The sequence below is a fragment of the Pelodiscus sinensis genome, chromosome 26, assembly GCF_052426305.1.
Source record: "Pelodiscus sinensis isolate ZL-2025 chromosome 26, ASM5242630v1, whole genome shotgun sequence".
Classification (NCBI taxonomy): domain Eukaryota; kingdom Metazoa; phylum Chordata; order Testudines; family Trionychidae; genus Pelodiscus; species Pelodiscus sinensis.
In genome coordinates, this window is record NC_143077.1 from 10,061,256 (window position 1) to 10,084,121 (window position 22,866).

At 50.8% G+C, this 22,866-nt stretch overlaps 1 protein-coding gene across 2 annotated transcripts in view; it reads right to left on the reverse strand.

Moving 5' to 3' along the window:
• Positions 1 to 22,866, reverse strand: part of GRIK3 (glutamate ionotropic receptor kainate type subunit 3) — a 314,080-nt gene that overhangs the window by 71,685 nt on the left and 219,529 nt on the right. For both annotated transcript variants that reach the window (XM_006134255.5, XM_075908606.2), the window contains exons 9-10: positions 15,927 to 16,040; positions 3,644 to 3,847 (exon numbers count right to left, since the gene is read on the reverse strand). In XM_006134255.5, the coding sequence (XP_006134317.2) occupies positions 3,644 to 3,847; positions 15,927 to 16,040 (318 nt within the window). The remainder of the gene's footprint in view (positions 1 to 3,643; positions 3,848 to 15,926; positions 16,041 to 22,866) is intronic.

Sequence of the window (22,866 nt, forward strand, 5' to 3'; positions counted from 1 at the left end):
TATCCAGTGCTAGATATTATTGTTAGAGCCCTGCAAACCCGTGGATAGCCACTTTATATCCGCAGGGATCCACATCCATGGATGGCAGTGTGGCTACCTGCAGCCCATTTTTGCTGATATGAATGCAGATGCGGATACAAATTTTGTACCTAGAATCCTGCAAATCTGTGGATACCCACTTTATATCCGCGGGTATCCACATCCATGGCTACAGATGTGGATATCCACAGATCATTTTTCCAGACACAAACACCGATACCATATCTGCACAGGACTCTAATTATTGTTATCAGTGACACTAATGATCATTCGTTCACCTAGGAGCCAGGAAAAACACAAGGTAGTGTTTCCAATAAATAAGCATGTCACTAAGCCAGAGGAATAGGAGATGTTGTATTTCTGTGCTCACCAGCAACGAAGGAAAGCAAAGGGCCAGCGAAATAATAAAAATAAATCATGCTGATGCCATATGACTTTGGGGTACTCAGCTGCATAGAGTTTTAGCATGAGTCAAGTCAGATAAGGTGATCTGGGCTGTAGTTCCCCACAGATGTTTATTTACTTCACCAGTTTTCTGAATGTACTGACAATAAACGGGAGAGAAAACGATGTGATGAATCCCAGCTTGTTTTTTTATCCGGAGGGAGCTAGCTGCTCAGTTTTAATGGGAGTTGGAAACTTAACTCCTTTCTGACTCTTTGAAAATCCCAGACAGTGTTCTTACACTTCCCTGGAGCTTTTTATGCAGAAGGCTGTAAAGAATGGAAGAGTGCATGGTCACCGCACACATCAGTTTCGGATGGGAAGTGAGGCAGAATACTGCCTAAAATGCCCTCTGTGAAGTTAAATAGCAGAACCTGAATCAGGTCAAGGCACTGCGGCTAATGTCTCCCAAGTCTTACACAGAAAGTGCAGTGGGATTTTTTTTTTCGTGTCTACAAATGGGCCTATAATTAAGTCTCCTTGGGAAGATAACATTTATGAGGAACGTGATTGTTTTCCTTCCTCTGCACTGCTGGCAAACAGCTGTCTCAGAGTGGAAGCACGCCTTGCATCTAACAATTTCCCACCCTATTACAGTGCACACACGTCAACCCACACAATTATTAATCGCTCGGTGGCAGAGCCTCCTTCTGAAATGCTCCCCCACTGCCCTGATCCCAGGCATGGAAGAGGCCTTTTTGTACTAAGACTGATGACTACAGCTTCACAATTGTTAACATGCATTACAGGATTTCCTCCAGGCGCTGTGATCAACTAAAGACTTTCAAATTTTAATGGGAGCTGGAAACTTAACTCCTTTCTGACTCTTTGAAAATCCCAGACAGTGTTCTTACACTTCCCTGGAGCTTTTTATGCAGAAGGCTGTAAAGAATGGAAGAGTGCATGGTCACCGCACACATCAGTTTCAAATTACTGGCAGCAGCACAAGGACAACTTTCAGGGATTACGAAGGACAGGAATGCAAGGTGTGAAAAAAGATCTCGGAACGTTTAGGAGGTATAACCAAAAATTAAAGCAGGCTGAATGGACTTCCTTCGGCTTAATAGTTGGGGGCGTTTGATGCAGCCAGTAGCGCTTTAGTGAAGGGCAAATCATTTGCTTGGGATGACTCAGCCCAGGGATGGAAAAGGGATCGATGCAGTAAAGGACTTAACTTTTGGTGCATGCCAGAATCCCACAGAAACTGGTGGAATGGAAGCATCAGCTTATTGACAAACATGTGCTGATGAAAGCGGGTCCTTGCTAAGTTCGGATCAGGGGTCCCACAGCTGTCAGGCTTGCACAGTGGACAATGGTAGGAGTGGTGCATGCCACTAGCCCAGACCATTCCACGGGATGTAATGCAGCAGGTCTCTGCACAAGGGGACTAGCCATTTTTGGGACCGTGCTCTTTGCACCTTCTCAGTCTCAGCCCGGTTAAAGGAGGGAGCTATCCCAGGATAGCAAAGCCCTGCCTTGCACTAGGGATGATCTACCCAGTTTGATTGCTGTACATTTGTCATCTAGAGGAAGGCACATGGGAAGGAACTAGCAGCAGCAGGTGATTTTGGGACTGAAGACACCAGGCATTGTGAGCTACTCCCTGCCACCTCTTAGAGAATCCTCGGTGCTGGGGCTGAAGGTCAGGTCATTGGGTGTTATCGGCAGTTTAGCAAAGTAACGATAAGAAGAGGGAGGGCAAAGTGAAGTGGCCAGGTATGTCAGACTGACTATCCAGAGAAACCCAGCAAATGAACTCCTCCCATTCGCAAGAGAAGGCTCCACTGAGCTGTGACTGAAGACCAGGAGATGCTGCATGACCGCTTGCTGAGGCAGGTGTACTTAACGCTGCCTGAGCATGGCAAGGGGTTGGACCCAGAGGACTTTGTAAAGCCCTTTCCAGTCCTACGACTCCCTCCACCTTGGTAAACACGTTCGCTGGGACACACATTGAAATAGAGTTGGCCAGAATTCGCTTGCCATTTGAACACAGCTTGACGCTGGCCGCTGAGGACGACGCGCTGTAGGTGAAGGTAAGGCTGAGAGTCCGACTGTCAGCACCCAGACGCGAAAACAGGCAACAGGCAGGGGTCTCCTGAGAACCCGATTGCCCGTATAGGGGGCTTCCTGCTCCTCCCACTCATGTTGCTGGCAAAGCTCCCCTTTAGCTCAATGGGATTAGGAAAGGGCCCTGTTCTGTCCCTCCGCATGGCCGCAGAGTTCTCCTCGACTCCTGCAGGGGTTGGTGTGCGTCCCCAAGAGAGGGACTTGGGCCGCTGTGCAGTAAGAGGATATTTAACAGCATGACTTGCTATCCAAAATCACTGATAGCCACAAAATAACCCTCAAGTCTGCTCGGGCTGAGTTTTGACCAAGACTGGCAGCACAGAGCCTAAGGCAGCTGGGTTCTCCCTTTCATGCTGTGCCCTTGCCTTGCCCCATCTCAGGAGCTGCGTGAGGGATGGTTCCACCCCAGGTGTGGCTTGGCAGCCACCAGGAGTTTCATCAGCACGAAGGCACGGAACAGCCCCACGGGTCATTACATTGGCCACCACTGTCCAGAGCTTCGCTGTGCGCTGGCAAAGTCCCGGCACTGGGCATGCCCCCTGGGCCAACAGCTTGGAATTAGAAGGGGCAGCTTAGAGCCAGGATGTAACCCAGCTGGGGCAGTGGTGCCCCCAGTTCTACACTGATACACAGGAAGACCGCTGTGAGCTGGGTTAATTCAGAGGTTCTCAAACCTGAGAGATTCAGCCTGGGGCTTTGCTTGCCCTCTCCCCCCCCTCCGATGGTGGAGCTTTGATCGGCTCAGATGTCAGCTTCCCCCTCCTCTCCAGGGGTCCTGTAGTAATTTTTGTTACCAGAAGGGGGTCACGGTGTAGTTAAGTCTGAGAACCTCTGAGCTAATTTATTCCTTCTCTCAATGACCTTGGTAGAGGCCCCTGGCAACGATCCCGAATAGTTGTGATCTCGAGTATGGTCAGCGCACATCGGGAAAACTACTGACTTCAGATGATCCGGGACACTAGAGCTCAGTGCAGGGGGCCGGGAGGGGGGGCTAAGATGCTCCAGGTGTCCTGGCCCACAGTACAGGCTGCAGTCTGATGTATCCCCGAGGTACTTGTAGGCTTACACACGCACACACGCGTGCCTTACTCACATGGTCGATGAGTTCCTTGACCATGCCGTTCCACTGCCCCTTCTCGTCCTGCGCACCATATTTCCCATCCTCCACCAGGCGGATATCGTAGGTGAAGCCCAGGATGTGGGACAGCTCCTTCAGGAGGTCAATGCAGTAACCTTCGAAGCGGTCGTTCCCAAAGAGGGCTGTGTCTGACTTCCGGAACATGACGAAGGGCTCTTCCTGCGTGGATGGGAGAGAGCAGAGTAAAGAGCCCCAGTTAAAGGAAGGCTGCCAGGCCCATTAACAAGAGCAAAGTGAGGAAAGCAGGTGGCTGCTCCTTCAGGTAACCCTGAGCAATGTGACACGGATTATGCAGGCAAGGTTGGCACCGCGACATGTTCAGAATAAATTAACTTTGCACGGTACAGCTGCTAATTAGCAACCTTGTTTACCCCTCTAAATTTAATTTTGTCTCTTCTGAGCAGCCAACTGTTTTCCATTCAGCGGGATTTCAGAGAGAGAGAGGGGGAAAAAATAACCATTTCATGCTCTGCAAATGAACACAAGGGCACTGAAAAACAAAAATACATGGGGGGAAAAAATCAGCCACCAATCTCTGAAGTTAGAAGCACAAATGAACCAACCCCTGGGGACTGTTGTGGACTCACCATCATAGCATTGGGGCTGGTATCTCGCCAATATAAGCTTTATTTCTTTTGGCATTATTTCCCCACAGGAATAGGTGAACAAAGCAAAGAATGGGGCAGGGATTCTAGTGCTGGCTGGAGGTAGATCATTAGAAGACCAGCATGTGTCTTAGTCCTTTTCCATTACAACAAACCAGAACCCACATCCAGTGTTCTCTCTCTTTTTTTGGTTTCATTTATGTGAGGAATAAATTTTGTTATATGCACCCAGGCATGTGCAGATGTGCACCACTGGGAGAAACACATGCTGCCAGCTGTGGGCACTGTGAGCGCTTGGCTAATCAGCTGAGCAGCATGTGAATTTCCCTTGGGTGGCCACCCAAGCGTGCAGCTTGCAGAGAATACTGCCCACCTCATAGCAGGCACCCTTGAGAGCTGAGAGCACCGGTCATTACTGAGAGAAGGAGGTGCCTAAAGCTGATGATTTCAAAGCAGGTTTTCTGGTCCGCAGGGTTTCCACATACACCTGGATTTCATCATGCCCTAAGCAGTGTTTCCCAATTGGTGCTCCGTGGAACCTCAGGGTTCCGCAAAGCGAAAGTAAGGGTTCCGTGAGAATGCGGCATTGCCCTGCCCCCTCTTAAAGAGACAGAGTATTTTTTTTTTTTGCTTGCCAAATTTTACTCTGGGAACCCTAGGGGTTCCTTGAAATTATTTTAAGCTGAAAAGGGTTCCGTGGCCAAATAAAATCAGGAAACACTGCCCTACAGCATCCTAGAAACATCCCCTCGGGTTCTGATCCACAGCTTGATTCTGGCCACATGGCAGCCTACCTGACTGGTAGAGGAATTGCTGTGGTCAGTGGCATGCTGCCTGACATGCCTCCACCCCCACTTTAGCTGTCAGTGAAGAGAGCATGCCCAAGAGTTAGGGGTTGTTCCTCCTCCACGGGGGTGGGGAACCTTTCTAGGGTTGAGGGCCATACACAAATGAGAAACAAAACCTCACTGATGTGGCCCCTGCCTGAGAAGGAGAAAGACAGTCCCCGCATGCCTCTCACACACCAGAGCCGGGGGTGTGGTGGACCCAGGCTAGTAGATTTTGTGTGGTCCCGTCCGGCAGGGAAAGGATGCGGGGGAGGGGGGCTGGAACACCAGCACAGACTCCCTAATGTTGGGGGTGGGAGCCCTGAGCCTCGGGGGCCAGATCCAGGCAAGTCGGAGACCAGGCCTTATGTTCTCCACCCTGCTCTTCCAGGATAAAAGACAGCAGGCATCATTTACAGCAGCTCAGGATGACTCTAACTTATGCTAGCCAGCAGCAATCCTGGTAGCTTTTGGCATCTTCTCCCACCCATGCTGCACTGAGATCAGCTCAGACACAGCCCTGGATCAGGGCCCAGGACTTTGGAACAACCAGGCATCACTCTGGCTGATCTAGCAACAAAGCCATGGCTACAGCCCTGGGCATTTGTCGTTAGATGCCCATGCACTGCTGATGCATGGAGCCGATGGTTTCTAACAAGCCTTGGTGCAGTATGTCAGGAAGGGCACCACAAGCAGGGTGCAGCACCCCCATCATGCTCTCTCAGGGCCTCCTCTCCCCCTCCTGCTATGCTCTCATTACTTTAATATTCAGAAAAGCCTCTGAAATTTTAACAAGCCGCAGCAAAGTGCAGCCTTATTAGCTAGCAGACTGCAGGCAGCGCCAGGAAGCACTGTAATGGATAGCGCCGCTAAAAGGAATGTTCCGCGGTGAACTCTCTGAAACACTTAGAGGGCTGCTCTCCTCCAAGGCCAAATGACTGCACTTCTGCTAATGCTCCAAAATAGCCCTCCTTTCTTGTTTAAAGATGGCCAGCTTGGATGCCTTGAAAGGCTCAGAAAGGTCAGGCTGAGAACCCAGCTCCAGTCGGGTCTGGATCCAGAACTTGTCTGAGAAAATCAAGTGCAGAAAGCAAACCATGTCTTTGCATTAATTATTATTACTCCATTCCACAGGGAAGCACTGATTAATGCCCAAGATATATGGCACCCTGGAAGACCCGGGCTGCCTGTCAAATACAGAAGCCTTGTTTGTTCCAATAACCAAATTGTCTCATTGTTTCTGTGTTCCCCCTTTCTTTGTGCCACCAGGCACGCCACATATAATAAAAAAGTCCTAGCTCAAAAGCTGAATTTATGGGGGTTAACTGCCTGGCACAATGATGCCTCCATCCATGCCTGGTAATACCATAATCCAAATACTAATGCACTCATATTAGCAGCCCTATATGAACATAAGACCAGCCAAAGGTCCAACTAGCCCAGTATCCTGTCTGCCGACTGTGGCCAATGCCAGGTGCCCCAAAGTGAATGAACGGAACAGGGAATCATCAAATGATCCCTCCCCATTTGCAGCTTCTGACAAGCAGAGCTTCCTCTCAGAATGGCTCCATCTTTCTTCTCATCTCCTTCGAAGAATGAGGTCAGCCTAGGCACATGCAGACAACCTAGCACCGCGCAAAGTGTTGCATGTGGGCTGTTCATCTCGGCAACCGAAAGGGGCCAGGCAGATGTGGGGCTGAGAGAGAAGGAAGCGCTGAGAAGCTCAAGGGATGCTTTCCGGCCGGTGAGCAACAGGCGACAAGAGCAGGCCAGGAGCCCTGCCTGAGGCAAGGACTGCTTGTTCAATTGAGCCATGTAGCAGATAACGTTACGCACAATGTCCTAGCTTGGAGGTGCCCCGGAATTCGCCCTTGTGCATGGAATTCCAGCAGCATCCCTGCCTCTGCGTCCTGCCTCGAGGGATCCGTACTCCCCCAGCACCCACAGGGGACGGCTGTCCCGAAGGCTGTTCGTCCTGCTCTGAGTGTTGATGGGGAGTGGAGCAGAGAGAGCACCGGGGTCCGGGTTTGCTGGATGAGAAAGCAAGGCTGACAATGCCGTGCCCATGGAGTTAATGCAGTGCATGCAAACCCATTAGCCTCCCTCCCCGCGTCTCCGCCGCAGCCCTCTCCCCTGGAATTAGAGCTTTGTTTGTGAACCCGCTGAGTCTATGGCTCTTGGTATAAATACACCAGCTCCAAAGCAGCCATACAACCCTATTCATGTTGGGAAGCACGATAGGGATAACATCCATATTTAACAGCCACAGCGCTGGGGATTAGAAGGCCACTCGCTCTGTAATGTATCTCTGGGTCTCAAACGTTTCCTAGGGGGTAATTCTGATCTCGACGAACTACTTATTCACAGACTATTTCACGATTTATTACTGAAAATGGCCAGACATCCAATTCACAAGCTCCCTCGGCTTGCTAATCGATTTCTCAGTGAAGGTGCCCTCAATTTCATAACTTCTCAGTTCTCGCATCGCTCAGGGAGAGTGGTGCCGGCTGCCGGGGTAATCTTTCTCTTTCAACAAGTCACCGTGATATGAGCAAAAGGCAGCGGGAGTTGGCGGGGGAGGGGAGGAGAGAAGAGAAAGACTTTTCCTTGCTTTTCCTTTTAAAGAGTCTTCCTCTGGCTTTTCTGTCGGCGTGTGGAAGAGGCACAAAGGGCAGTAGCAAATGCTGATCAACTTTAGGGTTGTGCTTCACTTCTTAGGATCCAGGGTACGGAGATGCATTTATGGCCCGACTCAGCCCCATTCAAGTACCTCACGCAATAAGGCGGCGCAGTGGGAGGAGGGGGGCTTTGAGCCAGGCACGCCTGCGCACATTCCGGCGTGCAAACCGGAGCAATTAGCAGGTGGGGATTTGCTTGACGGATGCTTTAGACTTGCAATGTGAGCACCGGGGGCAGCGGGTATGCTAGGCAAGGGAAGGCGTTGCCCCACCCACCGAATGCCTACTGTTGGCGTACTGTGGGGCGAAGGGTTGCTGCCCCCAAGTGCCCGCCTTCCCTGTGCTCTGAGGCTGGGGAGGCTGGGGCCTGCACCCCTACCTCTCCATGGTCCTGGGGCTGGGGAGGCTAGAGCCAGGTGCTGCTCCACTTCCACGTGGTGCTGTGGGGAAGGGCGGCTTGCCTCCTGTACCGGGCGGGGCCTGGGTAGAAGGGGTGGGGCTGGGGGCTTGCCTCCCCCAGCCCTATCTTCCCCCATCACCGATGGTAAGTACAAAGCTCATGGGCATTCACAGCAGCTGGAGTGGAGAGAGGAAAGCACTGGCTAGAAACAGCTCCCTTCAGTGCTCTGCTTCGGCTGATGCAGCAGCTCACTCCTGACGTGCGTCACTCCCACGAGACAGCTATTCCAGATCTTGACCCCACCCAGCACTATCATTACGGCACATTTCGGAGCTGCTGTATTTCCTCCTCCAGCCTTCCTCAGTCCTGGCCCAGCAGCTCTCACTGCTGCTCTAGAACTCAGCCCTCTGCAGCTGGACTTGTGCCTCTTAACCCTTCACGTCGGTATTACCGGCCACCTCCCTCCCATAAATTCCTCTTGCGACGCCGTGCTACATTTTAATTAGACATAGACACAGATGGACCAGGGCATGGGGGAAATGAATCCTTGCTTCCCAGCTCTTGAGGGCTTCCTTGGATTGAAATAACCTCAGGTAGTTCCCCCACCTCTGTCCCCTGGTCTCTACTTAGGGTCCGTATCATTGTGCACGGCATTTCTGTTGTGTGATTCCCTATCTCCCGCTCGGGGACTGGCTCCCACCCCAGTATCCTGACAGTCTTTCTGCTGGCCCATTGGAAGTCATCTGCTTCAAATGCTTCTGACCAAAACTTTCGGAACAAGCCAAAAGAGTTTAAAGACAAAAGAACAGATTAGAAGATAAAACAGATGTGCCTTACCCCTGCCGCTCAATGGCCAGAGGTCACCCTGCATCTACCTCCGCCTCTACTGTGCCTCTGAAGAACTACACCATCCACAGCATTTCAGATATAGCCTGTCTGGGGTCCATTTTATTTAGGCCTGAGATCAACACATCAGTTCAGTGTCTCCCTCCCCTAGCTAGAGAGTTGTCAGCCCTTCTTCCCTGAGTGGGGCCCCAGGTCAAGTCACTCCCAGCCTCCTGGCTCTGATTTCTGGATCCCTCTGGTGTCACATTCACTCTTCCCCGGGGGAAGTTTCTCCTCACTCGCTGCAGGTTTCTGCCGTCCTTTATAGGGGAATGAGCTGCCTGCCCTCTGTTACCATTGCATGGGCATGCTGGGGCCGTTCCTTCAGTAATGGGACTTTTCTGCCTGAGGCCTCCGGCCCCTGAGGGCAAAGCCACCCTATGACAAGGGGCAAACATGGACCCAGTTCCAAGAGCTGTTGAGAATCGGAGAGAGCATGAATTGACAAAGTGCCTTTTGTTCCAGCATTTCCCCTAAGCGTTTTGCAGCAGCTTCTGAAGAGACAATTCTTTTGAACGCCTGTAGCTGGTGGGGGAACCACAGGTGTTGCTCCTGATGCTCCTGCAAACTGCATGAGGGTTCTCTATCTATGCAGAGAGAGCTCTACCCCATACCCTATGGCTGCGTCTAGACTGGCAAGTTTTTCCGCAAAAGCAACTTGCCAGCTGTCTACACTGGCTGCTTGAATTTCTGCAAGTACACTGACGATCTAATGTAAGATTGTCAGTGTTCTTGCGGAAATGCTATGCTGCTCCTATTCGGGCAAAAGCTCTCTTGCGCAAATGCTTTTGCGCAAGAGGGCCAGTGTAGACAATGCGGTATTGTTTTGTGCAAAAAAGCCCCGATGGCGAAAATGGCGATCGGGGCTTTCTTGTGCAAAACCGCGTCTAGATTGGCATGGACGCTTTTCTGCAAAAAGTGCTTTTGCAGAAAAGCATCCGTGCCAATCTAGATGCTCTTTTCCACAAATGCTTTTAACGGAAAAACTTTTCTGTTAAAAGCATTTGCGAAAAATCGTGCCAGTCTAGACGTAGCCTGTGTGTGTGTGGGTGGGGGGAAGGTGTAGGTAGTGATGTCATTTAGGGAGTCATGGAGGGGCTGTAGCCCCCTTGGACTTTGAACACCTGAATTTCATCCTGGAGGTCTGCTCAGAGGCAACTAGTGAGAGAGGGTCTGGTGGGCCCGACCCACGTAACCCCCACCCCTCAGGGAAGGGCCAAGTCAACTCCCTTCTGTTCCAGGCCTTACCTCTCCCCTCCCTTGCTCTGCCCCGTTCCGCCTCTTCCACCAACTGAGATGGCCTGGGGGAATGGTGAGGCTAAGGGGTTGGCACCAGCAGCAGGGGTCCATCCCCCCCACCTCCCACAATCCTTGGCAGTGGCAGGGGAAAGTAGAGCAAGGCAGCCCCAGCTGCTTTGCTCCCCCAACCATGCTGCTTTCCCCACTGCTGCTAGTAAGTGTGTGGGGTGGGGGGTGGGGGAGTACAGACCTCTGCTCCCAGCACCAGCCTTCCAGCCCAACTAGTCCCCCCACCACAGTGTTTGGGGCACATGATGCCTTGTGCCCCCTGCCTGTTGCCCCTGGGTCTGCTGAAAGTGCATACCACAGCCCCAGACACAGATGTATTAGTGTCCGTTTTCCCTCAGCATTCATGATTTTACTGACCTCTTAACAAACACAAGGAGAGTGCCCACTAGAATTTATAGGCAGCAGATTTAAAACAAACAAAGACATGATTTCTTCATGGCCAACCTGTGGAACTCTTTGCCGGGAGATGGTAGAAAGGCCCAAACTGTAACAGGGTTCCAATCCTAAAGAAATAAGTTCTGTTTGCCAGAAGCTGGGAACGGGCAACAGGGGATGAATCACTTGGGGTATGTCTACACTACCCCCCTAGTTCGAACTAGGGGGGGTAATGTAGTCATACAGAGTTGCAAATGAAGCCCAGGCATTTGAATTTGAATTTCCCGGGCTTCATTTGCATAAAGCCAGCCGGCGCCATTTTTAAATGCCGGCTAGGTCGGACCCCGTGCCGCGCGGCTACACGCGGCACGGACTAGCTAGTTCGAATTAGGCTTCCTAATTAACCACGAGGCGTACAGCTAGTTCGGCTAGGAAGCCTAATTTGAACTAGCTAGTCCATGCCGTGTGTAGCCGCACGGCACGGGGTCCGACCTAGCCGGCATTTAAAAATGGTGCCGGCCGGTTTTATGCAAATGAAGCCCGAGAAATTCAAATCCCAGGCTTCATTTGCAACTCCGTATGACTACATTACCCCCCCTAGTTCGAACTAGGGGGGTAGTGTAGACATACCCTTGAGGATTGTCTCTTCTGTTCATTCCCTTTGGGGCATCTAGCATTGGCCACTGTTGGAAGACAGGCTACTGAGGAGATGGACTTTTGGTCTGACCCAGTCTGGCCATTCTGACATTTTATTTAGAACCCAAATGTATCTGCCTCCTGCTATAACTCACTAGACTCCACTCCCCTCCCAGAGTACGTCTACACTTGCACCCTCGTTCGAACTAGGGATGCAAATGTAGGCAACCAAAATTGCTAATGAAGCGGGGATTTAAATATCCTGCGCTTCATTAGCATAATCTCGCCCGCGCGCTATTCCGATCGCCTGCTGATTCAAGCCAGGAAGTGCGCTCTGGGCCGCGTTAGTTCGAATCAAACCCCTTGGTTCGAACTAACGTTACTCCACAGGTTACTCAAAAAACGAGGCGTATAGGATCTGTCGAAAAATCTCCCCGCTGTCGGCAGAACCGCGGCTACACAGCACTTTCACTTTTGAAATGGCATGTGATCGGCACAGTGCCGGAAGGTAAGTATGCAAATGAAGTCCGGGATATTTAAATTCTGGGCTCATTTGCACTTTCGAAGTGCTTTATTTGCATCCCTCCACCGACAGTGGGATGCAGTCTGGAGGTTGCCTCGCTGTCTCTCTGTGTTTCTCTCCCTGTCTCTCTCTGTCTGTCTCTGTCTCTCTCTCCGCAGAGTTAGTAATGAACAATAAGAATATGCCTGGGTCATAATGACATTTCAGGGACTGGAATAGCAGGGACCCGCAGGCTGGGACTGAGGTGAAGTGGCTAAGCTCACTGGCAAAGGTTTCAAAAAAGAACTAGCTAAGTCAGTGTTTCCCAGTTGGTGCTCCGTGAAACCCCAAGGTTCCACAAAGCGAAAGTAAGGGTTCCACGAGAACGTGGCATTGACCCACCCCTCTTAAAGAGACAGTATTTTGCCGGGTTTTTTTGCTCAACCAATTCTGGCGGGGCTTTTTTTTTTTTTTTTTTTTGCTTGCCAAATTCTACTCTGAGAACCCTAGGGGTTCCTTGAAATTATTTTAAGCTGAAAAGGGTTCTGTGGCCAAATAAAATCAGGAAACACTGAGCTAAGTTCATGGAGGTTAGGTCCATCAGTGGCTATTAGCCAGGATGGGCAGGGATGGTGTCCCTAGCCTCTGTTTGTCAGATGCTGGGAATGGGTGAGAGGGGAGGGATCACTTGATTATCTGTGCTGTTCACTCCCTCTGGAGCACCTGGCATTGGCCACTGTCGGCAGACAGGATACTGGGCTAGATGGACCTTTGGTCTGACCTTTGGCCGGTCCTATGTTAAGCTGTGTATCATTCCCAGAACGGGAATAGAAAGGGGTTTTTCAGGTGAGGATCGAGGTCCCTGAACAAAGAGATGGGGAGAGGATACATGTAACATTGCACCGAGCCAAACTCTTGTCCTTCTCTTTTAGGCATACCTGATTCACATGCACGTGTTCTTTTATGGCATAAAATTTGCAATGCCATAAAAGACGATCCTCCCTCCACCGTCCATGACCTAGCAGTTCTTTCCCATCTCTACCATCCATGATTCTTTGACAGAGGGGGCTCTTTTGAAGGCCCTCCGTAGAAACGGGCTGGAACTATTATCAGCACAAGCAGAATTTCAAACCGGGGCTATGCTACCAGCCCAAGGCCTGCTACGGATTATTTGTTCTAGGTACAGCGCCATTGGCTGTTGCTTCCGACTGGCACGGCATGACCCACCCTTGTGTAACGCAGCCGAATATAAACCAATGCGACTAGTCATAATTCATTAGACGTTAAATAAAAATTCATTCTGATCTGATGCCTGCTATCAAATCCAATAGCGAAGGCGAGCACTAAATACGGTGTGACAGTTGGAGGCAGAGGAGAGCGGTTAAGTACCCATGCTTTGCTGCATAACTCAATTACTTTTGGCTAGGTTGTCACATGCGTCGTTATGAGGGGAACGAAACACAAGCGCTGCAGTTATTACCCATGTGCGTAAATGAATGCCAGGATGGTGAGAAGGGACAGATTGGCAGCGCTGGAGCATGAAGTACCCGCAGAACAGGTACAACGCCGGCCCTGGCAGGAGAAGGACCCCGGCGTATCCACACTACCTCCTAGCACGGAGCTTCAACTCTGACCTGGAAGGGCCACATCTAGAAACAAAAGGAGGGGTCAGTCTCTAAGGGCCAGTAAGCCACTGGTGATCTACTGAGACCGCCCAGAGGGCGGGCTAATTCGGGACTGCTGTGTCTTTGGAGTTACGGGGGCATCTGACCAGTGGAAGATCCACTCAGACGGACAAGTGACTTAATCTAGGGCCACTGAGCAGCTGCCTGATGCTCATGGCTATGCATGACAGAATGTGCCCCTCCTTCGTGCAGTGACACAGAGAGAAAAGAGACCCTCTAAGTCCAGGGGGCTCAAGCTCTCGGTCCACGGGCCATCCCAAGCCAGTGACGTTGCACAATCTAGCCTGGAGTCCCTGGGAGCTGGACAGGGTCTGCTGTGAGTTCCCATTCCCAAGGCCCGCCCCTTCTGCCATCAACCCGCCCTCCCCCTCCATGGCACTCTGTCTCTGAGGACGCAGCTTTGGGGATCATAGAATCATAGAACACTAGAACTGGAAGGGGCCTCGAGAGGTCCGAGTCCAGTCCCCTCCCCTCATGGCAGGACACAGCACCATCTACACCATCCCTGATAGATGCCTGTCCAATCTGCTCTTAAATATCTCCAGTGATGAAGAGTCCACACCTCCCTAAGCAGCTTATTCCAGTGTTTAGCCACCCTGACATCTAAGAAGTTTTTCCGAATGTCCAACCTAAACCTCCCTTGCTGCAGTTTAAGCCCATTGCTTCTTGTCCTGTCCTCAAAGGCCAAGGAGAACAACTTTTCTCCCTCCTCCTTATAACACACTTTTAGACACCTGAAAAATCACTATTATGTCCCTTCTCAGTCTTCTCCTTTCCAAACTAAATCATGGTGGGGGGAAGAGCTGGTGTGTCGCGGCAGCATGTGGGTATGGGAGAGGATGGAGCAGATGTAAGTGTGGGTCTCCCCCTCTCTCAAGTCCAACCTCGTTTCTATGTAGGGAAAGGCCTGTAAGCCATTGTGCTGGCAGACTCACCAGATAGGGAATAGGAAAAGAAATGTCCCTCCTGCAGGCATTTCACATCCTTTCCTCTGGGCTTGAATTCCAAAAACACAAACTCAAATCCAGAACAAATCAACTCCAACGACTGGCTAAAAGCACCCACACTCCATCCTGCTCCAGCCAGCTGGGAGAAAAGAGCACACACCTTTTCCCCAGGGTAGCCCCCTCCTCACTAGCTTCCCCTTCCCTTTCATAACCCAGCCCAGATCAGTCACATGCTGGGGGGCCATCCCACCCTCTCACAGGGCAGCCGGGTGAACTAACATTTTGCTAACTCCTGGAAGTTAATCGGTGACCATGAATCAGCCAATATTTGCCCACAGTGTGCAAATGACAGCTTCTAGAACACTGACATCTCAGTGTCTCTTATCTCTTGTTATTTTAAGAAAAGCAAAGAGTGTCAGGTACTTCGGTGTGACAATTGTTGGCATCTTATTTCTGACCAAGGCAGGTCATCCACTCAATGTGCAGAGGCAGCCAGAAAAGCAAACAGAATGTTAGGAATCATTTAAAAGGGGATAGAGAATAAGACAGAGAATATCTCATTGCCTCAGTATAAATCCGTGGTGTGCCCACATCTTGACTGATGTGTGCAGCTATGGTCAGCTCATCTCAAAAAAGATATCTTAGCATTGGAAAAAGTTCAGAAAAGGGCAAAAAAAATTATTAGGGGTTTGGAATGGCTGCCATACGAAGAGAGATTAAAAAGACTGGGACTTTTCAGCTTAGAAAAGAGGAGTCTAATCAGGGATATGATAGAGATCTATAAAATCATAACTAGTATGGAAAAAAAGTGAGTTAGGAAAAATCATTTCCTTTTTTCCCATAACATAAGAACTAGGGGTCACCAAATGAAATTAATAGATAACAAGATTAAAACAAACAAGAGGAAGTATTTATTCACGCAGCACATAGTCAACCTGTGGAACTCCTTGCCAGAGGATACTGTGAGAGCACCAACTTTAACACGGTTCAAAAAAGAGCTAGGTAAATTCAAGGACGTTAGGTCCATCAGTGGCTATTAGCCAGAATGAGTAGGAATGGTGTCCCTAGCTTCTGTTTGTCAGAAGCTGGGAATGGGCAACGGGAATGGGATCATTTGATGATTCCCTGTTATGTTCATTCCCTCTGGGGCATTGGCCACTGTCAGCAGACAGGATACTGGGCAAGTTGGACTTTGCCCCAGTATGGCCGTTGTTATGTTCTTAAGTTTCTGACCGCGCCAGTAGCACAGAGAGCTAGGGGACAACCCCTAAAGAGGAGGCAAAAAGCCAGGGGACTGGCAAATTCACTGCAGCCTCGTAAAACATCAGAGAAGTTGCACATTTTCAGCCATTTGTACATGGATGAGAAATACAAGCCTGTAGCCTCCTACCAGGACAGTGGTGACAATAAGAGATCTGTTGGTTAGTGAGTCTGTGACATTGGGCCCTCGTCCCTTGGAAACTTCAGTGATGTTCAAACCGTCAGACAGGTCCCACACTCCAACCTGAAATGAAGCAAAGAAAGAAAATTACTGGACACTTGTCGTGCATCGTTTAGTCTTTTCTAGGATCCCACACGCCTGGCTACCGGGTAGCTATGTCCATCTTCAGTTGCACATGCAAGCAAAAGCTAAATTTACCATGTTGGGAGACCTAATGAGGAGAGAAATCAGGGTGGTCCCTAGGCATATGTGAAATATGCATCTGCAAAGGGCACCTGAAAATTTGGGACACCACATTTTCGGGTGCCCCAACATAGCTGTGTGTGCTTGAATGCCTGAGGGCTCTGCTGGTTTCTCTCCAGACTCTCCTCGCAGCTGCTGCAGGGCTTCTCCCTGTATCTTCCCCCACGTGTGCCTCTTGGCAAGCAGCAGCCAGCTAATGAAGGCTCCCTACTGCTCAGGCTGGGGGCAGAGAGGAACCCTCAGCCTCTGCAGCTCCACTTTGGCTTCAGGGAAGCTGTTGAATCCCCATTAGCTGGGGCGGAGAGGGGAAAAGCACCATGAGAAGGGAATCCCCATGCCCCCAGCAAGAGGGGCCCATAATTTTTAAGGATGGCCACTAATCCTGCAGTTGCTGACCCGTCCTACAGTCCCCCATGCAGAACAGACATTACAGATTTCAAACGCCCTTCCTTCTTGCTACCCTGTAAATGGTGGCACGGATGCCTGTGGATAAATATGGAGCGCCGTGATGCCTAGAACTCAGGAATTTATTCCACAGCGGACAAGAGCACCAGGCAGCATAGGAACTTGGAACGCTCTGAACAGGGAACTCCTGCCACACCCCACATGTGACTAGAGATAATCCTGAATCAAAGATTCTCCAATGCAAATCTTTTACACTTTGTTTCAGAGGGGGAGCTGAGTTAGTCTGTAACAGGAAAAAACTTAAAAAACAACCAATAGTCTGGTAGCACTTTAAAGACTAACAAAACATGGGCTCATGAAAGCTCATGATCCCATCGACATGTTTTGTTAGCCTTTAAAATGCTACCAGACTATTGGTTGTTTTTTAAGTTTTTAAACTTGGGTGAAGAGAAGGTGCGGCACCAGAAACGCCAGCTCCAAACACTTTCAAAGCTGTGAAGGGTTCAAGATCTAGACCAGGAGTGGGCCTCCACGGGTCAGATTCGGCCTGCCAAGCAGGTGGATCTGGCCCGCGGAAGACCGGTTGCTCTCCCACCCCCAGGCCAATTAGGGGATGGGAGCAGTAGGGTTACCAGGTAGGTTTAGAAAAAATACCGGACACACTTGATGGGGGGGGGGACTGGCTGGGACGGGGGCAGGGCTGGCCAGGATGGGGGTGGGGGCATCATGGCTGGCTGCGGGAGATGGGGGGGGTCGGGGGTCAGGGCTGGTGGGCAGGGGGTCGGGGCAACGCGGCTGGCCTGAGGAGATGGGGGAGGAGGTCAGGGGCAGCATGGCAGGCCGGCGGAGATGGCTGAGGGTCAGGGCTGGCAGGTGGGGAGTCGGGGCAGCGCGACTGGCCTGGGGAGATAGGGGAGGGGTCGGGGGCAGGAAGCAGGTGTGGCCTGGAGGGAGTCATGGGCAGCAGAGCTGGTCAGGAAGGGGCGGGGGAAGTGGGGGGCGCGGGACTGACCCAGGCATGTGCAGATCCCAGGGCACTGTCAGTCCCACGCATGGTCCAGAGAGGAGCGAGTGAGTCCGGCTGCGGCTCCACCACACGCTCAGGGGCAGGGACAGGGCTTCTCCTCCTTCCCAAGGCGTCAGACGCAGCCAGGGCTCCCAGCGCCGATCACACCCCATCTCCCAGCCACTCCCCCACCCCCTGCCAGGCTTCCATCCGGTGCCCAGCCAGAAATCCAGGAAATACCGGACATTGCACATGTCCAGTATTTTCTCGATTTTTTTACTGGACTGAAAGCCCCAAAAACGGACTGTCCGGTAGAATACCGGACACCTGGCAACCCTAGGGGGCAGCAGCCTTCTTCAGTCTGCCCCTGCCCTGCAATCAACATGTCCCTCGCAGGGGGTTGGCTTCCCACGCTCCACCGCCCCCAGACCCTGAGAACCAAGCCTCTTCTAGGGCATAGATGCCTAGTAGGAAGGGGGGGGGCAAAGGTGCTTCCCCACCCCTTCTCATTTAGGCCCTGCCCCTTCCTGTTTAGGCCCTGTCCCTTCTGGGGTGGCCCAGGGCTACTTCAAAAAATTTTGATGTGGCCCCCAGGCAAAAATTATTGACCACCCCTGATCTAGACCCTAATTTTTCAGCTTGGGTCCACCTCCAGTAGTAACTAAAGAGACTAGGGGTTGTATTCAAACAAAATGCAGGCTAGGGCTGCACACAAGAGGTGTGGTCATGCATTATTTCAAGTTATTTGTGTTGGAAGTTGTCTTGTGGATCATGTAGACCAGCAGGCAAGAGCTGGAGTCATGATCACTCTGTCCTTCCCATCTTGTAAACAGCTTGGGCTCGTCTACACTGGCCCCTTTTCCGGAAGGGGCATGTAAATTTCACCTATCGTAGTAGGGAAATCCGCGGGGGATTTAAATATCCCCCGCGGCATTTAAATAAAAATGTCCGCCGCTTTAAAGTAGGAATAAGAGCCTCCGGAAAAGGGCGCTTTTTCCGGAGGATCGGGGCCAGTGTAGACGCTCTTTTCCGGCTTTTTTAAAAGCTGGAAAAAAGCGGCGGACATTTTTATTTAAATGCCGCGGGGGATATTTAAATCCCCCGCGGATTTCCCTACTACGATAGGTGAAATTTACATGCCCCTTCCGGAAAAGGGGCCAGTGTAGACGTAGCCTTTATGTGGAAGGAGAATTCTTGTATGGAAAAGGTTGAGAACACAGCTGCTTGGCAAATGATATTTCTGATGAAAAAAAGGAAAAATAAGAAAGCATTTTGAGGGTGATTGCTGGGATTTTTTTGGTTTATAAAAATAGACGTGTTGGGTTGGGGTTGGTTCCCCTTTCCAAGGGTCTAAAAGTGTTTTCATTGACAAACCAGCATGTTTCACAGGAAATAAAGGATTCCCATGAAAACATGTGTTACTTAAAAAAATTTAAAAACCCAGCCAGATGTCACAGCTTGCAGAACCACTGCCCTGGCTGTGCCTCTGCTATCAGTTGCATTCTCCTAAGCTCAGTCTGGCACCTTCTCTGCATTGCTAGACTTGGAGGTACTTGGAATTCATTTGATTCATAGTATATCCTGTTTTTCCTACTGGTGATCATGTGAAAAAATGTATCTAGTAAAGTCAGGCACTGCCATATGTACTAAGAGGGAAACTGTAAACCTGTGAATTCTCCTGTCTGGTTTGCATTGCAAGATGGCTGTAGTAGACCGTTAGTCAATTCCCTCACGGATGGAGCACTTGTTGTTGCCACTGGAGAGAGGAATGTCCCTGAATCCAGCCTACCACATGCCACGGAAAGCCACACCGGCAATGTGAGAGGAGTTTATTCAAGTAATTTAATTCCACTCAGATAATTTAGTCCTGGGCATGAGTGTTTGATTTAGCTAGAAGGTCATAATGTCCTTGCAGAGAAAAGGGGTGAGTGGCACTGATATGAGAGAGAGAGAATTGGGAGATACAAACTCCTGTGACTCCTGGTAGGTGGGCAGATTCCACATTACACCAGTTCCCCCCAGGGCTACTTCATTGGAGTCCCTGGAGGTACAGTCCGAGAGCTTAACATTAGTGTAATGGAGAAGAGAGGAGAGATCAAGCTAGGGATTTGAAGGACTAGTTGAGAGGCTAGTCGACTAGTCGTTCCTCCGGCCCTTGCTGCCTCTATCAGAAAGAGGCAGCAAGTGGGGAGGGGAAGAGAGGAGTGGATGCTTCAAAGTGGTAGCGCCAAGTGGAACCTGGGGCCACACTCCGGCCTCCACGTGACACTGCTGCTTTGAAATGCTGCGTGCAGCCCCGAGCCAGCTGGGGTGTCCTGGCAGTGCCACATGGAGCCAGGGGTCAGTGGGGGAGTCCCCAGCTGATCCCAGGCTCCAGGGGGCGCTGCTGCTTTGAAATGCCGCAAAGAGCCTGACGCTGGGTTCCCCGCGGCATTTCAGAGGAACAGTGCCACATGGAGCCCGGGGTCACCACGCGGCGCTTTCGCCTTTGTGTAAGCGGGGGATTGGTCCCGCTATTGTGGGGAACTTTCCTGGCTTCTATACCACCCCGGTGAAATGGACCAGCGAAAGGATCTGAGTCCCCGCTCCCACTTCCTTTACCCCACAGCTTCCCTGATCCTGAGGGCTCCCCCTCCACTCTCCTGAGTAGCAGAGTCCTCGAAACCCCAACAAGGCTGGACCCAGATTTCCTGGGGCTTAATCCCCGACCTTGTAGTCACTAGGGGCAGGAGTTAGGGTGTCCCCACTCTGAGGTGCTCTCTTTACACTGCAGGCCTTCTTGGCCCAGTGATGATTTCATAAGGTTCAAAGCAAATACAATTTATTAAACATCAACTGATTAAAGAGAAAAGAATAAGAAAAAAATGAGAATGGTTAAATGAGAACACACAGTCCTGCTCTGTAGCACAGGGACATCAAAACAGCAGTCTGCAGAGTGTAAGGACAGTCCACAGTCTCTTCCTTATAGGCTCCTTAGAGGCCCTGGATGTGCTGCAGGGGGGGGGGCTGCAGGCTGGACACGCCTGCTCTGGCAGTGACCACACAGCCTCAAGCTCTAAGTGGCCAGACTCCTCTCCCAGTCTGGCCTGCTGGGCCTCTTGGCTGGTGATATCTCCCTGCCCAGAGCCTCTCCCCACACTTTGCAGTTCCCAGCTGCTCACCACATCCAGCTGCAGGCTGTGCTGCGTGGCCAGTCTCCAGCTCCTTGCGTTGCTTCTCTGTCCCTTTTGGCTCTCTGAGCACTGCCAGTCTGCTGCTCAACACAGGGTCTGCGCTCCATAGACTGTGTGTGTGTCTGACTCTGTTGCTGCAGGACTTCTCCATACAGCTTGCTCCTCTTAGCTGTCTCTCAGCTCTCTCCTTGCTCAGAGAGACCCAGAACAATCCCAGCTCACAGGGAGGACGGGGCCTGGCCTCTCACTTTCCTCACTGGCCTGTCCAACCTGTCAATCAGGCTGAGCTGGAGTGTTGGCTGCTTTCCATTGTCTCTGGGGTCTGTCAGTCTCATGGACCCTTCCCCTTTTGATACTGAGAGCTGGCAAACCAAAAACTCCCACAGAGTTTTAGTAAGGGGCTAACAGTCCCCTTACATTTGAATTATAGCAACAGCCCTGTTGTTACACTTCAAAGGCGGAGGCGTCCTATCAACTAATCAAATAGTTGATGCAAAATTCATTGACTATTCGATTAGTCAGTGACTCACAATTTAACATTCCTAGATCAAGTCCGCCTGCATTTAATTTAGCTCCATTTTGATCCCACTTTAAAACCAGTAACACTGGGAATGAATATGAGCCAGACACAAAACCACCAGCCAGGAACACACAGGATTCACTTCTAATGGGGGAAGAAAGATTACCTTAAAATTGCCCATCGGAGGGTTTTTACACCTATTCCTGATACAGCTGGTGCTAGCCAGTGTCCAAGACAGTATCCTGGACTACATGGACCATGTGTCTGACCCAGTCTGGGAATTTCTACGTTCCTCTCTAGAAACTTAATTGAATCTTTTATAAAGTGTCACCAATAGCAACCAAGTGTTAATTTTAGAAGTTCTCCTCTGCTGAGAGATAGAGGGTCACAATCTCGTTAAAACCAGGGGACCTAGGAGGATTTTCACAAGGTAAGCAATTGGTACAGCATCATCACCAATCATAGAATCCTAGAAATGGAAGGGGACCTAGAAAGGTCATTAAATCCACTCTTCTGCACTCCCGGCAGGACCAAGCACCACCCAGATCATCCCTGACAGGAGTGTGTCTAACCTGCTCTTAAAAATCTCCAGTGATTTTTCCACAACCCCTCTGGGCAATTTATGCCAGGGCTTAACCACCTGGCAGGAAGTTTTTCCTAATGCCCAACCTAAACCTCCCTTGCTGCAATTTCAGCCTGTTGCTTCTTGTCCACCAATATTTGATCAGATTATATGAATACAGACACACACAACCAGCCCGTCTGCCCTTCAGCTGCAGGAATAGGGGTCACAATTCAGCTCCCTTATTATACTCGGCCACCATCTATATTTTACTGTGAACAGCATGGCTGCAAATGTGAAAACAATAAGACCAAGAGACCTACTGAAGGGAAACTTTCAGAGAAGTTCTATGTTCAACATCTGAACGCACTGTCCTCCACCAGCACAGATATGCCCTCAAATAGACAACAGACACAAGCAAATAGGAACAGCAGAGTACACAGGTCAATCCATCTACAAGGCCCAGGGGAGCAGGGAGCCTTCACTGGACCCTGGGCAAAGAGGGGGGAGGGGCAGCTCTGTGCTCCCGGAAGGGGCGGGGCTTCAGGCAGCAGGGGCGTGGCCAGGAGCTGTCAGCCCTTCTTGCCGCCCAGAGCATGGCACCTTTCCTCCCTAACCCTCAGAGTCACACAGAGCAAGCGATTTAAAGGTCCCGGGGCTTCGAATCCCCCCACAGCAGCCGAGAGCCCCGGGACCCTTTTGAATAGCCAGGCCCTGGGGCAACTAGCTGCTCCCCTCCCCCCTTCCCTATCCGTGGGCCAGACGAGGCCCCATGAGCGATGGAAACGTGAAAACAGAGAGCCCACGGACCAATCCCACTGGAAGGCCAGGAACACCTCATTATTTATTTATTTATTTATTTTTATGTCTTTGATTGTTTTTCCTTTCCTTTTTCTAATTTTTTTTTTAAATAATTCAATCTCCCCAGCAACCACTGGTTTTACTACCTCCCCAGAAAGGGGTTTTGAAACAAAGAATGC